Source organism: Castor canadensis, chromosome 6, assembly GCF_047511655.1.
Source record: "Castor canadensis chromosome 6, mCasCan1.hap1v2, whole genome shotgun sequence".
NCBI classification, from domain to species: Eukaryota; Metazoa; Chordata; class Mammalia; order Rodentia; family Castoridae; genus Castor; species Castor canadensis.
In genome coordinates this window covers 120,478,190-120,495,097 of record NC_133391.1, presented here as the reverse complement: position 1 = coordinate 120,495,097, position 16,908 = coordinate 120,478,190, and the positions used below count along the sequence as shown (strand labels likewise).

The 16,908-nt window shown below is 39.2% G+C and overlaps 3 protein-coding genes across 3 annotated transcripts in view; 1 reads left to right on the top strand and 2 right to left on the bottom strand.

The window, feature by feature from the left end:
* Positions 1-1,650: 1,650 nt before the first annotated feature.
* On the bottom strand, positions 1,651-15,955 carry Ak6 (adenylate kinase 6). Its single transcript, XM_020162661.2, has 5 exons — positions 15,829-15,955; positions 13,713-13,805; positions 3,877-3,935; positions 3,631-3,776; positions 1,651-2,950 (listed from the first exon to the last, which is right to left on the bottom strand). Exons 1-5 carry the CDS (start codon positions 15,854-15,856, stop codon positions 2,758-2,760), a joined length of 519 nt encoding a protein of 172 aa, XP_020018250.1. The 5' UTR covers positions 15,857-15,955; the 3' UTR covers positions 1,651-2,757.
* On the bottom strand, positions 11,984-13,805 carry Taf9 (TATA-box binding protein associated factor 9). Its single transcript, XM_074077348.1, has 2 exons — positions 13,713-13,805; positions 11,984-13,010 (listed from the first exon to the last, which is right to left on the bottom strand). Exon 2 carries the CDS (start codon positions 12,991-12,993, stop codon positions 12,205-12,207), a length of 789 nt encoding a protein of 262 aa, XP_073933449.1. The 5' UTR covers positions 12,994-13,010; positions 13,713-13,805; the 3' UTR covers positions 11,984-12,204.
* A 225-nt stretch (positions 15,956-16,180) lies between the features above and the next one.
* Positions 16,181-16,908, top strand: part of Rad17 (RAD17 checkpoint clamp loader component) — a 35,935-nt gene continuing 35,207 nt past the window's right edge. The window contains exon 1 of the mRNA XM_020162649.2: positions 16,181-16,317. Coding sequence (XP_020018238.1) covers positions 16,302-16,317 — 16 coding nt within the window. The 5' untranslated portion in view covers positions 16,181-16,301. The remainder of the gene's footprint in view (positions 16,318-16,908) is intronic.

Genomic DNA, 16,908 nt, shown 5'->3' with positions numbered 1-16,908 from the left:
GGGGCTCTCAAACTATCTGCCTGGGCTTGCTTCAAATCGCGATCCTCCTGATCTCTGCCTCCTGAGTTAGGATTAAATGTTACTCATCATTCTTGCATCGTTTGTAATAGTAAAAATCTGAAAGCAATCTAAATGTCCATTAGGAAACTGATTAAGTCAATCATGGCACATCCTCTACAAACATTTAAAAAATTGGGAATCCTACAGGTACCCATCAACAGGTGAATGGATAAAGAAAATGTGATATATATTTATATATATATATATATATAGATAGATAGAAAGATAGATCTATATACACACACACTATGGGATATAATTCAGTGGTAAAGAACGAAATTAGGTCATTTATAGGAAAGTGGATGGAACCAAAGGTAATCATGTTAAGTGAAACAAACTATACTCAAAGACAAATACTGCCTGTTTTCTCTCAGATGCAGAAGGGAAAGCTAAAGAGAAAGACAAGTTTAAATGGAGGACTACAAGAGGGGGAGAGAACCAGCAGGAAGTAGGAAGGGGAAAGACATCAAGAAGTAAAGATGGTGGAAGTATATGGTTGGCAGGTATGGAAAAGTCATGATGAAATCCATTTGAATTATTACAAGAAAGGGCCACCGTCAGAGGCTCACACCTGCAATCATAGCTACTTTGGAGGCAGAGATCAGGAGGAATGCAGTTCAAAGGCAGCCTGGGCAAACAGTTGGATACCCGATCTTGAAAAAACCCATCACAAAAAAAAGAGCTGGCTGAGTGGCTCAAGCCATAAGAACAACTCCCTAGCAAGCGTGAGGCCCTGAGTTGAAAGCCCAGTGCTGCCAACAAAAAATAGTAAGAAAGAGACTGAATATGATCAAAGTATATTCTGTAAATGTACAGAAATATAACAATGAACCCCCATACACATTGTACAATTAATATGCACCCAAAAACATGAAAAGATAATATGAATCTTAAAACTTAAGACTCCAAAGGAAGCTAAGTTCAACACCAGTTAGGTGTGGTGGGAGGCAGAAGAGGGGATAAGGAATGTGAAGCAGTCTGGGCTAAGGCTAAGTTTCAAAATTTAAAAAAAGGAAAAAAAAAATTTCAACATCACTGGTCATTAGAGAAATGTAATGAAATCAAGTGAGAAATTATGGCTATAAAAAGAAAGTGTTGATGAGGATGTGGAGAAATTGGGTCTGTAATGTATCGATGGTAGGAACATAAGATGGGGCAACCACTTTGGGAAAGTTTGGCATTTTGGGGGTATAGTTCAGTATTAGAGCACTTACCTAGCATGCACAGGTTCCCCTCAAAATGTGTTACAAAATGTTCCAAAACTAGTGGTGACAGTGCATGACCTTGTGAATATGTTAAACATAGTTGCTCTATAACCCAGAAATTTCCCTCCTGGGTATATATCCAAAAAACTGAAAACATAAATCTGCATAAAAACACGTACATGAATGTTCACAGTATGCTACTATGAAGTATGCTACCTTGTAAGACAAAGAGTGGCTACAAGTAAAGTGATGGGATGAACAGACAAAATGTGGTCCATATAATGGAATATTATTTGGCCATAAAAAAGAGCAAGGTGGTAATTCATGCTACAACATGGATGAACCTTGAAAACATACTACATGAAAGAAACTAGACACAAAAGGCCACATTTTTGACTCCATTTATGTGAAATGTTCAGAATAGGCAAGTTCAGAGACAGAATATAGATTAGCGACTGCAAGAGGCTAAAAACGTGTGATTAGTGGTGGTATGCTAAAACCAGTGACTCGTACATGGTGTGATGATCAAACTCAGGTCTTCATACATGTTAAACATGCACTCTACCACTGAGTCATACCCCCACCCATTTTACACTTTAAGACAGTGATTTTATTGTATGAATTACCTAAAAAAAAAAAAAAAAAAGATAATATGGGAGTCTATACTTTCTGAGATAAAATAATCTCCAAATATATTAAATGAAAAAAGGTAGAGTGTTCATGGAGCCCGTGCCAATAGCTCATGCCTGTAATCCTAGCTATTCCGGAGGCAGAGATCAGGAGGATTACAGTTCAAAGACAGCTTGGATAAATAGTTCACAAGACCCTATCTTGAATATACCCAATTGGAAAAAAATGCTGGTGGAGCAGCTCAAGTGGTAGAATGCTTGCCTAGCAAGCATGAGGCCCTGAGTTCAAAGCCTAGTACCACCAAAAAAAAAGGGTGCAAGGTGTGCTACTATATTCTTTTTAAAAAATATATACACACATGCCATATTAGCATTTAAACTCTTAAAAAGATATACAGAAACCAGTAACATTATTTCTTAAAGTGACCTAGCGTGCATGGAGACCGGTGTGGCCTAGAAGGGAAACCAACCCTTCAGTATACCATTTTGTACCTTCTGAATTTTACATACAAATACTGCCTCTTCTAATTTTTGTAAGGAAAAGTGATACTCTGATGTTTTAGCTTACTTTTTAAGAGATCATCTGCATTTTCTTCTGTAATGAACTTAAAAACTACCCATTCAGAGTATTTCACAAATGAAGCATTAAATGACAGTTTTTACTCTCAAACCTTAATATTATATTCATTATGTTTAGCTTTCTCATGGAGAAAAAGAAACCCAGGCAAAACCTTTACATTATCTACCTGCCAGGCCTACAATATAGTTTTAATCTTTTTTTTTAAACTGATATTTGGGCAATTTCTATGAAATGGACAGAAAACTATCAACAAGAGTGACTGTAATATGGCCAGTCTTATAGGTCAAGAGTTATGATCTTTGATCCATTGCTCAATCCATTTCAAGATCTTATCAATGTTATCCTCTAGATCTTCGGGTTTATTGCTGGGCAGCTGATGCACAATTTCTTCTTTGTAGGATGCTGTGGCTTCTTCATAAAGAACTTGAAAAATCTCACACTGAATATTGTCTTGTAGTTTCTTCTCACTGTAACCCCTAGAAGGCAAAGAGAGGTTAAGCAAACAAAAAGCAAACTGATGCATTAACTATAGTTTTAGGAACATACCAGAAACTGCACACTTTTGGTGCAGTTGGGGTTTGAACTCAAGGCTTCAGACTTCCAAAGCAGGTGCTTTATGGCTTGAGTCACACCTCGAGTTCATTTTGTTCTGTTATTTTGGAGATAGGATCTCCTGAATGATTTGCCTGGGCTGGTCTTGAACCTCGATCCTCAGCCAGAGCCACTAGCACCCGGCTAACTCAAATGTATTTTAAATATTATGGAATGCTGATTTATCTTGTTAGTTTTTCATAAGCTTTTTCATTCCTGATGTGGGGATAATCTGAGTGGGTAATGTTCAAGCAAAGAATGTTACTGGTTGGCTCTTTCCCTAGGAAGGTTTTATTTATCAAGGAGAAATCATGACTAAATGGGTTTCTGTATAGTATATTTAACTGGGTCAAACTGTGAGTTGAGATCTTCATTTACTCAGAAGTATTTGTGTCTTACAAATGTACTCATGTACATTAGGTTCAGTAGGATGGTACTACAGAGATTTAGTTTATTACAGATCAAATAAAGTCACATTTTCAAAGAGAAACCCTGGTCACTGTCCAATTTCAGGAATCTGAAAAAAACTTTATGGTTTAAGAATTAAATGTTTTGACTTTCTTACCTTGTTTCAAGTCTTTTGTACAATACACTGTTATCTGTTCTCAACACAAAAACTATATGAAACCAGCGTTCAGGGAAGAAATCACAGCCATGGTAATCAACAATAACACCACCTTCTCGTATCTGGTTCTCTAACTCATCAACTACCTGTATAAAAAAATAAAAAGATGAATGCTCCCTAGGGAAACCAAAGTGACTTTTTCTATTAAGTTTGGTAAATATACACTTGATGCAAAGTCATACTTACTCTATCTTCATCTAAAATGGGACAATCATACTCTTCATCATAGCCATCATATAGCTCCCCTAGAAGAATTTACATTAGCGTGTTAAGACAGTATTGTCAAATTAACTTAATTAATTTTCAGTTAGTTTTAGATTTTAGGAAACATCACCAACCAGTCTTTTGGATGAAAAGGAGGGCCACTAATACAAAAGATGTTACACGGATGTCAAATATAAAGCGCAACAACTGATAAATTAACATTTTATAAAGAACGAAACTTTAATAGCAATATATCTGAAACTTTTTGCTTATTTATTTGGTTCAGTTTTGTTTTTTAAGACAGGATCTTGCTATGTAGCTCAGGCTGGCCTCAAACTCACGATCCTCAGGCCTCAGCCTCCCTAGTATAGGGTTATAGCCACCATGCCTGGTGTATCTGAAACTTTTTTAAATTTCAGAGTTGAAACCAACCTAAAAAAGTGAATAACCAACAACACAGTGTGTGGGGTTATTAGAAAAGGGAACATTTTGTTGTTGAGCTACACATTGTTGTGAAGAGGAACACGTGAACAGATAGATAAAAACACTCTAACACACAGTAACAGCAGATTAAATCTGGTCAAGTTACGAGGTAAAGGATATGGAATTTATCAATAGCACCAACTTCTTTTTCTTTTTCCCTGCTTGGTGAAAGCCCTCTACCACTTGAGCCACTCTATCAGTCCTGTGTGTGCATTGGGTATTTTTGAGATAGCTTGGGCTGGCCTTGAACTGCAGTCCCCTGATCTCTGCCTCCCGAGTAGCTAGGATTACAGACAACTTCAGGTTGTTGATTGCTGTCAATTAGCTCGCATTTTCATGGAGGAGGGGAAAGAGGACTCTGTACTAAGATACCTGTGAACAGTAGCTTTTCTTCTAAATCCCCAGCATCCCCCAGCTATTCCCCTCAGTTAAATAGTCTTATTTAAGAAGGTGAAACAAGAATGATAGGCAAAGTTAAAAGTCAAAGTTAAAAGTCAAATTTAGGACTGGGGGTGTGGCTCAATGGTAGAGCATTTGCCTAGCACGGACTAGGATTTGGGTTCTGATTCCCAGCCCAGAAAAGAAAAGAAAGGAGGACAAAGTTAAATTTAACATGAGAACTTTCAATAAATCACAGGTGGCTTTAAAAGGAAGTCTTATTTCAGGAGCTAGAACATATCAATTCCACCCTCATTCCTAGAAGGTAGATAATCAAAGGCAAACTTAGATCATACTTAAGTAATACTTAAAGCCAGCTGTAAAACATCTCTCCCTACCCCTTTTCTTTTTGTAGTAGTGCGGATTAAACCCAAGGCATTGCTCGCATTAGGCAAGTCCTCTACCACTGAACCCAGTATTTTGTTTTTTGAGATAGTGTCTCACTAACTTTTGCCCTGGCTGGTCTCAAACTTGAGAGCTTAATGCCTCTACCTCCCAAATCTTGTATTACAAGCATGTGACACCATACCCAACCACACTTAACATTTTGTTACTGCTTTAAATTAGGAAATGAGCATGAATTCTGAAGTAACAAAGGGGTACTCTGAATAAGAAACAGTTTTTTAACTGTCTTGCCTGAAGGGCCTTGTGGGCCGATTTCTGGGCACACCTGCCACCTCTCCAGCACATTAGTGCTTCTGCAGCCTGTTGTTCAGAAACTCTTATCAGCTGAAAACTAGTTAATAATTTACAAAACAATATAATCTTCACTTTATGCTACAAACTAATGATTCATTTTAATTTGACAAATAAAAAAGATTGATTTAATTACATAAAATGTAAACTGTTCAATGAAAACTGATAAAACTTAAAAACCCTACATACTGGAAGAAATATCTATAATATGACAAAAGAATGAAATGTAGATATGTAAAGACCTTAAAACTCAAAATAAAAAGCTGGAGGAGAGGCCCAAGTAATAGAACACCAACCTAGCAAGCAAGGAGAAGCCCTCTGAGGTCAAAAGCCAGTACCACTTAAAAAAAAAGAAATACTATTAAAAAATTCTCACAGGATAGGGCCAGGTACCGGTGGCTCATGCCTGTAAACCTAGCTACTTAGGAGGTAGAGATCAGGAGGATGGCAGTTTGAAGTCAGCCCGGTTCTCAAAAGGCTAGTGGAGTGGCTCAAGGTGTAAGCCCTGAGTTCCAATCTCAGTACCTAAAAAAAAAAAACCTCACAGGATAAAAAAGTAGCAAAGACAGCTGGTAAACACAAGAAAAAATGTCAAGACTTTTCTAGCGATTAAAGAGATGCAAACTAAAATGAACCTGCTAGTATGTCATATTAATTTAAAATAAAAAAAGTTCAACAGTAAGTGTTTAAATCTTGGCTTAACCAAAATTTTGTATTTTACATTTAAAGTGAAGTAAATAAGACTATGTAGTACAGACTAGGTAGCAATATGGTAAGTGTACACAGTGTTCAATTGTCTGCAACAGGCACAAAAGAAAAAGGAAAGGTGAAAATAACAGTGTGGTTTTGGGTATTTTTTCATGTATTACATTAGTCACACCTTGATATCCATAGGGGTTTGTTCCAGAATACTCCCATGCTCAAATCTGCATATAAACTACTCACAACCTAGGTTCCTACAATAATACAACACAAATGGTTATTTTACTATATAGTTTAGGAAATAATGATAATAATGTATGTTCAGTACAGATGAAATTGCTTTTGAATTTGAGATGGTGTTTCACTTTGTTGTCCAGGCTGGTGTGGAAACTCCTGTGCAAGTGATCAATCTGCCTCAGCTTCCTGACTAGCTGTGAGTATAGGTGTAAGAGGAACAATGACAGAGGTGACTCCATTTTGGACGAGAAAGAGGCACTTTATAAGCAGACATGTAAAAAGGCATGAGAAACAACAGGCTTCTCTCTCACCAAAGTAACAGAATGCAGCTGCACAGTGTGGGTAGTGGGTTCCACAGCAGGATGAATTGAGCAGACGTTCAAGGCCGAGACAAGTTGACCAGACCTCCTTGGAACGCTCAATTTAATAAGGAAAAGGACGGACAGGTGGCTGAGTTCAGTGAGAAGCTGACTCAGCACCAACCAATCAAAAAATTTGAAGGGAGAATAGGTGGCCCTAAGCTAGTTAGTGCCCTATATCACTCCTAGACTTCAGCTCTACTACGGCTTTAACTTTTCAAAGCCCCTGCCATCCATGCAGGACCTGTTATCCTGTCAGTAAACTCTGCGCTTTCTTTACTCTTAACTCCTGGTCTGGCGCCTTTAATCATCAATGTGCCCATACACAAACTCAGGATCAACAATCCAGTATCACAGGTACATGCCTCTGTGCTTTTTTTTTTTTTTTTTTTTTTACAAAACATTTCAGATCCAGCTGACTGAGTGCTTGGGTATAAAACCCTCAAATAAAAGGACCAAAATACCAATTGTATTTTCCTACAATACCACAAAATCTAAGAATACCTATGGCTGATCCTTTTCTTTGAAGTAATAGTAATAAATGCTGAGGTTCCTTCATATTTTAATTCCTTCACTCTAACACTACCAAAATCTTTAAGAAAATATGCTAAAATAGACATCTACAGCAACATTTTTAGTAGTCTTTAAACTAAAACTATGAAATACAGAATATTTTTCTTGGTGATACCAGAGTTTGAACTCAGGACCTCACGCTTGCAAGGCAGGCTCTCTACACTTGTGTCGCTCCCCTAACCCTTTATTGTGTTAGGCAGTTTCGAGATAAGATCTTGAGAACTATTTGCCTGGCTGGCTTGGAACGGCAATCATAATCTCTGCATCTTGAGTAGCTAGGGATTATAGGTTTGAGCCATCGGTGCCTGGCTGAAATGCCAAATTTCTTCAATCAATAAATGAATTCAAACTTTTAAACATTCATTTCAAAAAACTTTTCTTAAATACCATATACTAGTGACTGAAGGGACGGATGATGAAGAAATAAAATGGGAGAGGAGAGGCAAGGCGCTTGGAAATGCTACTATCTTTAACATCACGGCTCATGGTGCTGTGGGGGCCGCAGCACGGGCAGTTAACGGGAGCGTAGGATGGTGAGGGAGTGCAGGAGGGGCAGGGACAGCAGGTCTTTTCAAATAAGGAAGACTCTCAGAACTAGAGGGTTAATAGGTACAAGTTGTCAAGTAAACCAAGGCCAGATTAAAAAGGGATTTCAAAACTGGAGGTGTGGCTCAAGTGGTAGAGTGCCTGCTTTGCAAACATTAAGTCTTGGGTTCAAACCCCAATCACACAAAACGAAACAGAAAAAGGGTTTTCAAGTCTGCATTAAGGAGTTTAGACTTTATCCTAAGGCAAAGGACGATCAGTAAAACGTTTGACGCATGAAACAATATCAAACTTCAAGCTTTTCTTGGTAGGCCTGGAGTTTGAAGTCAGGGTTTAACACTTGCAAAGCAGGTACTCTACCACTTGAGCCACACTTTTTAGTTCTCAACTTCAAATTTTTTAAAAATCATATTAGTTTCTGGGTAGAGAATGAGTTGGAAAGAAACAATTCCAGAATCAGCAGGGACACCTTTAACAACACTACCTCAGAGTTTGGATGAATGATTACAACCTGTACCACAGTAGTGACTGGAGGATGGAAATGGATTTTAAATTTCACTTCAGATTTCAAAGGAGGAAAAACTTGCTACTCTCCTAGAAAGTATAAACTAGAAGTCAAATTTACAGTTGTTTATACGTAAGATCTTACAAAGATTGTAAAAAGATCTTACAAAGATTAAAAGGCTTGATTTGATTAAATGATGGAAAGATTAGAACATTAAGTCAGTTTCCCTAAACAAAGTTTTATGGTTTATTTAAGGAAAATGCAAATAAAACATATAGTTCCTGTAGGAAAAAAATCAATTGTGGAACCAGAGTTAGGAGGATAATTCTTACTTAAAACATCTCCCTAGCTGTTGTTAGTCAAACTATAAACGCATGCTATTTTACCTGCCATCCTACTGAACATGAAAAAGGAAGCTACCACAATCATATTGGCATACGAGGTATTTATTTTGATGCTGCTTCCAATACCTAAAACATTTTCAGATTTTCTTTCCTTGGAAACACAACATTTACAACCCAACAAAAACCTTTTAACTGCTATATAATCCCTACAAGTTAGTGATTAGTTTAGAGGGAGTGAGTGCTTTGAAAATACCTGGTATTTTATGTAGGGAGAAAAGAACAATTCTGCTTAGAGCAGCTACACTAAAGAGAGGACATCTGAGTTGGGCCCTCAAGTTGTTGTTTGTTAAGGCAGATGATGGCATTTACTGGTAAACAGCATGTGTAAAGATATCTATGCACAAGTTCCCAGCATATTTGTGAATAGTAACATACTGTAAGTACAATGAAGGAAAATAAGAGAAAGTGCAGGTACAGTTTATGGGTCAAGTAAGTAAAAGGTTTAAATCATGTGATTCCCTTTCCCTTCTTCAAACCAAGTAATAAAAAGGAGGAAAGAGATACTAAAGAAATTGAAAAGACTCTAGGCACAGTACAAGTTATCACAGAGATGGAACAGAGCTAAGAATGTTTTGTAGATACTACCAGGATTTAGGAGCTAGGTGGATCTGTGTACACAGAATGAACATATATGCTTGGAAATCTGGAATCAGGAATCGGCAGAGTCAAGGATGACTTCAGGGCATATACTTTAAACATATTAAGTTGGAGATGTGTGTCTAGGAACTGTCCAGATGTTTGTGTCTAGTAGGTATCTAGAAATTGGGCTATTTTAATTATAAATTCAAGTCATTGGCACAAGGGAGTGACTAGTGAATAGGATCATTAGTGGGAGGGGCAGAATGGTTGCTTGAATTCACAGAGCAATCAGTATTTGAGGCTTTGCAACTCCATCCATGGCTCATGGGTCATACAAATACAGCAGAAGCTTCCCAACTCCGGGGTTAGAGGGACATCAAGGTAGTAAGTGTTGGAGGTGAGGTTATAACTCAGTGGTAGAGCATACGTTTAGTACGTATGCAAGGACCAAGCTATTTTACAACTTCTATTTGAAATGATCTAATGCCACTATATTTACTTTATGTAAAGCTGTATGTACCCTAGGGTTAGCCTTTATCAGGCTAATTTTCCTGGTGGCAGGAAAATTAAGGATTAATTAGTTAAGGCTAAAAGGATTGCATAAAGGAAAGGATATCAAGTCAGGAGGAATTCTGAGACTGAGAGAACAGAATAATAGAAGTGTCCTCAGTTATCCCTGCTTCTCTGGAGAGGCTGAGGCCGGAGTATGGCTTAAGCTTAGGAGTTTAAGGCCAACCTGAGCAACAAAGTGAGACTATTTCTCAAAAAAAGAAAAAGCATTTTTATGGTTAACACATTCAGGACTTCCAATAGTTTTCCTAAGCTTAACTCCCCACCATATTTTCTTAGTGGAGTAAGAGTGATCTCTTACAAGTTACGTAGCAATTCAAGTTGACTAGAATGTCAATGAACTCCCTTGAGAAACGTGGGGCTGGGACTATCCTATGAATTGTAGAATGTTTGGCATAATCCCTGGCTTCTAGCCACTCAATTAAGAAGCAAACTCAATCTGCTCATTACACAATTGTGATAACCAAAATACCACTTTATAAAAAACAAAAACTTTGTCCCCCTCCAAAAAAAAAAAAAGGGGGGGAAAAAAACTTGCCTAATGTGCTGAGTTTGAGCCCCAGTATAAAAATAAATAAAAACAAATAAAAATGAGGCCAATTGCCTCATAACACTTTCTTGTTAAGATTTTCAAACATATTCATTCAACACCAAGGGGAAAAAAATCTGGTACATCCTAAGAAAAAGTACCTCACCTAACATCATGTCAAGTCAGACCAGAAATCCTTTATCTGACCTTACAGCAGAAAGAAAAAAAATAACTTTTTCTTTAAGACTCAGATCTCATTTCAAGTAACCTCACTAATAAATAAAAGAGGATGGTTGGGCTAAACACAACTGGCTAAAACAGTATAAGTATGGGTGAGAGAGGAACTGGTGAAGAGGAAGGCAAGACTCATATGGGACTGTCTGGTGTTACCATTCCTCTTGATTCTTTCCATCATCTATTATCTATCTACCTACCTATTTATTATGGTAGCCAGTTTGAAATCAGGGCCTCACGCTTGCTAGGCAGGTACTCTACCATTTGAACCACTCTGCCAACCCTTTTCTTTGCTGATTTTTTTTTTTTTACCCCGGACATAGGGTCTCACAAACTATTTGCCCGGGCTGGCTTTGAACTGTGATCCTCCTGAGTAGCTAGGATTATAGGCGTGAGCCACCAGCACCTCGCTCTCTCAATACTATTCATATCATATAGCAACTTCACTAACTTTAAGAGTATTAAAAGAACAAAACTAGAATACGTGAATAAAAGTTCCTTTGTGAAGAACAAAATCAGACTTCACATAGGTGTAAAATGGAGAATGAGCAGCTGTAGCTCAGTGGCAGACCTTGTTTTTAGCATCCACAAGGCCCTGGCTAGGTTCAATCACCAGCACCAAAATAAACTAACATAGAGAATGGCTACCAATGTTTTGATCCAAATTTCAGATAATATAACCTAGATGCCAGACCTAGATTAAAAATGTGTAAGTTACCAGCTTACAGTATCAGAAATGACAAAAATGCTGAAGTTGCAAAAAGGGATACTGGGAAAAAAAAAATCTTCTTTTAGAAAGTAGAGAGGAAACTGGAAGGTACCACCAGTCCTTAAACAATCACGGAGGCTCAAGCAAGCGTTAAGCCCTGAGATCAAACCCCAGTACTGACAAATACTTATATACATGTAAAACCAAGGACATGGATTATACATATACACATACACACACATATGTCCAAAAGGACCTAGGAAGTTGGCTCACTGAAGATAAATCCAAGCAGATGAGGATTCGTATGAATAAAAATCCTGACCAAGTAGTCTCTCCAAATAGGAATCATAGGTAAATACTTCAGCAATCTGAGAAAACATACCATATGACTAAACATCTGAAGACATAAGGGTGACAGTAGTTTTAACAGTGATACCTGTAACAACTTCACATCATTGCAACCTTTATTCATTCTGGTGATGAGGGAGAAATCGCTTTTAAAAACATAACTGCCAACAATCAAACTGATAAATAACAACTTTATTTTTTACATATAAAGGCTGATGAAAAATCATTACTAATCAGTCCTATGAAAGAAAATTGAACACTTCAACTGAAAAGTATAGTAACTGTAGTCATTAAATACTATTTAAGCTTTCTAAAATACAACTTGAAAACATCCAGCATGCTTGTTTCAGTACATTGGATTCAAGACCAAGTATACACGTTACATGCATCAATGCTAATTACAAATTATCATAGTCATCGTCATCATCATCATCATCATCATCTTCACGTTTTCTTTTCAATGCATTTGATGATTCATTGGTTGTATTTTGTGATACCATATTAGTGGTAATAAGGATATTTTTGGACCCAATTAATGACGGATTAATCAGAACATTTTGAACTGCTGATGTTGCAGGAATTGATGCTTTTACAGCAGGGGACTGAGAAGCAGGCATCTGAACTGTAAACCTTTGCCCTGTGAGGGACATTGGAGTCCCTACTTTAGTTGAAACAGACATGGTTTGTGGGGTTGGTGTGCCCAATGTGGGAGTACTTGGTCTGCTAGTAACTGAACCAACACTTAACCGTGGAACAGTTATTCTTCCTGCAGTAGTAGATGCTTTTTTTTGTAAAGACTTAAGCCTATAGTTTGGAGCTGTTAAGCAGTATCTATCAGGTGGCAATCTAGGACCTGAATATGGCTTAATCAATGGCAAAGGGGTCTGATTTCTTTGCCTTGCAATATCTAACAAAAAATCTCTTGGGGGCGGAGAGGTGAAAGACTGGTCAGCGCGACACTGGATTGCCAATCGCACATCATCTGCATCAACAGTGGCTTTTTTAGCATGGCTCGAATAAATTTTAGCATCATCTAGAATTGTGGTCACATATCGGAATGCAAACTCCAACATCTGATTTATAACTCTTGGCTCATATTCTGTAATCCCCATATCCTTCAGGATTTGTGCCATCATCTGTGCATCTTTCGGCATGCTCTTGGGAGAAGCCATCTTGCCAGACTCCATGATATCCGGTGATCAGACTTTAGGTCATTTAAAAAAAATACGTACATTAGATCAAACCGAAATAGTTACTTTAGCAGCAACTGTTAGGAATTTAAATTATTTTTTAATGTTAAAAAATTAAAAATGTATCTAAAATTTAAAACATGTTACAGCTTTTTAATTTTAATGAGACATACTTAAAAGTTCCCTTTGCTTAAATGTATTGAGTTCCTACTCTATAAATTGTAGAATTTAGGAAGGTGAAGACACAAATGAGCAATAAAAAATTAGGGGAAAACAGGGTAAAATAAAAACATGAATCACTTAATGTATGCAGTTGCACATGGGCATGCAACTATCAAGCTGATCTAAATACTACATCATAGGACAATCATATCCTATTACCTGAGTTTAAAATAATCTGCCCTTCCAATAAAATTAATACACTCACTGTCTCATACATATACTCAGTACCACCCGAACTTTTGTGTCTGTCCAACTCAAAATGTTCTCTTCCTCATATTCAGATTTGATCTACCCAATCTCTTCATGAGTTTTTCCCAGTTATTTCTGTTCACAAGAAATTCTAGCTCTTTTGGGGCAGGGAAAGAAAAATGGTTAACATAACCAGAGAATAAAGTCCTTACACCAATTTCTTCTGCTATGTGTACTCCATGACAATATCCACTAGCACTAATACTTCAACTATCCACTTAAAAAATTTTTTTTAAATCCCTTACCTTCTCGAGCTAAATCACCAACATTAATGTACTTCAGTCCTGATCTTGAGGCAAGTTCTTTGCCCAGTGTGGTTTTTCCAACCCCTGGTGTACCTGTAAGATAAGCCACAGAAAAACACAGTTCATGAAATACTACTTACTAGTTCATGAAATACTAGACTTTCTGCCCTTAAGATTCTTAACAGTTGATAGGAAAATTTTCCTAGTTAGCAATGATACATGAATATACCCTATGACCTAATCAAAATTTCCCAGAGATGACTAGGTGTCAGAACCTCATTCTGTATGTGATTCTCCAGGGATGGAGGCTCAGGTAATTTTGATGTCAGTTCTGCCTGCCACCAACATGGAACTGCCCAAAATAGAATTAGCCATCTCAAATCAACTACCATCATTTATTTCATTAATTAAAAGATAATTGTTCATGGCAAAAAAAAGTAATAATAAAAATCATAAAGCAGCCTGAAGGCTGGGGATGTAGCTCAGTGGTAGAGAGCTTGTCTGGCATCACCAAAGGGAAAAGAAATTTAAGCAATCTGAAATATTATCCCATTACCACTACTGCCCCCATTCCACACCCTCCCTATATCCTTCCATAAGGGGAACCACTCTAAACCAGTTTCCTACATGTCTTTCCAAAAGTCTTATGCACGTGTTTGTGTATACACAATGATAAATGTATAAAGTACAGTACTGTTATCACTATACTGTGCATATACACACATATCGTTTATATGCACACATGTAACACATATTCCCTTTTGGATAAATGGCAATACTATGTGTTGTTCTTTACCTTCCCCCTTTTTCACACAATACAATTACATTTCAAAATAACCAAATGTGTAATTTTCAGCTTTTCAGGTTTAATTCCACTGAAATTATTAATTCTCCATATGCAAATCAACATGTACCTGAAATCCACTATAACACACTAAGTCTAAACCCTGGACTTAAAATGTTTCCAATAAAATGCTCTCTAGATTTTTTTTGGTGGGGATGGGAGTGGCACTGGTCCTTCACTTGGCCCCACCACTTGAGCCTTTACTCCAGATTCTTTTACAAATGGTTCAATGTTTAAAAAAAGCTCAAATGGCAAAGCGCCTGCCTACGAGGCCCAGAATTCAAACCCAAGACCCAAGTAACACCAAAAAACAAAAGAAAAAAAACCCAAAAGGCACTATGTCTGACCCAGGCAAATCAGATACAGAATCTTCCCCTTAAGGAATCTTAACAGTTATTTGTTGAGTGATGTATCTGAGGCACCTAGAAACAGAAAAGATTCCCGGTCAGCCCACAAGCTTATGTTTTGTTAATTGATAAAACTATCGCTTTTGTTTCCGTAGAGTATTTTCCCGTATGTTGGCAAAGCGTCTACAACCCATTAGAGTTTTGCTCGAATGGTAAATACCTTCCGAGTGAAAACATTAGCAATACTGTAATTTCGAGTCATCGTGCAGCACTTTAGTTCTCTTTAGTGATAACACGCAAACTGAGAATGGCTCCAAAAAACCTGAAGCCTCCGCATCAGCCCAGGATCTGCAAAGCGTCCCACGCTAGAAAACAGGAGAAACGCTAAAATGTCTTCTTGGCACTAAAAAGCTTTAAAAGCCCGATGCTAACTTAACGAACGTACACTGTAAGTCAGTCACGCCTCGCCGCAAACATCTCATTTACCAAAATCTGAAGTGTTTCCCAGACGCAAAGGAAAAATGTACAAGACGACCGAGGAAGGCTAAGAAGAGAGGAATCCACCATTGATAGGACTACGAGAGCCAGGTACTTCCTTACAGCACCACTGTTTAAAAAAACAAGCCCATTTCCACGCAAAAACCATACTCACACAGATTAAGCAGCTTGCTAGACACCGGAGCTGGACGTGGCTACCTTGGCCCTTCACCCAGGAGCACAGCCAACGAAACTAACGCTCCGCGTCCCCTCCCCCCGCCGCTCCCCCAACGGTCGCGAGGACCGGGTCCTGAGGCCCCGACAACGCCACGCGGCCTCGGCTACCCCGAAACAGAACACTGAGTGGCCCCCACCAGGGCGCCCAAATCCCCAGAGCACTAGGCGTCCCCGCCGCCCAGCCCTCGCCACCCCCGCCGCGCGACCTAACCCGTGAGCAGGATGTTGGGGCGCTGCATACTCCTCACACAGCCACGGCTCCCGGCGCTCAGCTCACGCGCCTAAAGCACTCCAGGGAGGAGCCGGAAGCGGCGGGCCGCTGCAAGCGCCAGCCGCCCGCCCAGGTCCTCGAGACCGTCGCCGCGCTGCCGACCCACCTCCGATGCCCAGTCACTATCTGTTGTTTACTTGGCCTTCTATTACACGCTTCCATCGCATAGTGGAAACTAGGGGCACAGTTCTTATCCGTACTTGGGGTCAGGCAGTAGGATGGACGCCTAAGTCGGACACTCCTCTGGCGTCCCCTCCCTTCGGCTGCGTCGCGGAAGCGCCGGCAGATCTGGAAGGACCCCAAGGAGGCTGGACCTCCCGGAGGCTAGGAGCTGAGCCGGGAAAGGGCAAGGTGGCTCTTCTTCCACCAGGAGTAGAGCCTGGGCTCCACCGCTCCACTCCGCCCACGAGGGGATGCAGCTCCTGGAAAGTAAGGCCGACGCGGCAGCGGCTGTATTTGTATTACATGTCTTACGGACGCGAGGGCACCTCAACCTTATGCCTTCCCGGGCCCTCGTCCCTCCTCCTCCTGACCCGCCCATCACATCTAGAGATGAGAAGGACGGGGGTGCAGAGCCTCGTTCTGAGTCAGACTTGAGAACTTAACCAGGCTCCCGGCAGATGGCAGGGCTACCTTGAACGAATGTCTGAGCTTAGTGTCCCCTGCGCAAGGTGGGGTGGTGGCGGGTCTGCTATAAATAGTCTTGAAGGTGTCTTCTATCTCTGACATCTTAGTTCAGGAGCCTGATATTATCAGAGACAGTTATCTCGTTTTTAAAGGAGGTGGTTGTCAGTCTTGTTTTCAGTGAGTGACTGGAGTCTTGACCTTAGCAAGAGTGAGCGTCTTTTACTGCGACCTGCCAACTATATTTACTCAAGTAGATAGGTTTTGTTTTTTTTTTTTTCTTTCTCTGTACCTGTTTGAAATCTCAAAATCTCTTATCGTGAACTATTTTGTAGGTGAGAGGTGAAGGATTTGTTTTCAGTTGTGTGGGAGTGTTTGCTCTATAGACTTGTGTGT

What these genes read in the sequence shown, in the direction of transcription:
- Taf9 (XM_074077348.1), bottom strand. Translation starts at nt 12,993, where the DNA reads ATGGAGTCTGGCAAGATGGCTTCTCCCAAGAGCATGCCGAAAGATGCA.
- Ak6 (XM_020162661.2), bottom strand. Translation starts at nt 15,856, where the DNA reads ATGCAGCGCCCCAACATCCTGCTCACGG. An exon ending in TGGTGATTTAGCTCGAGAAG is followed by an intron (nt 3,936 to 13,712) that starts GTAAGGGATTTA and finishes AAATTCTTCTAG; the next exon opens with GGGAGCTATATGATGGCTAT. An exon ending in CCATTTTAGATGAAGATAGA is followed by an intron (nt 3,777 to 3,876) that starts GTAAGTATGACT and finishes TTTTTTATACAG; the next exon opens with GTAGTTGATGAGTTAGAGAA.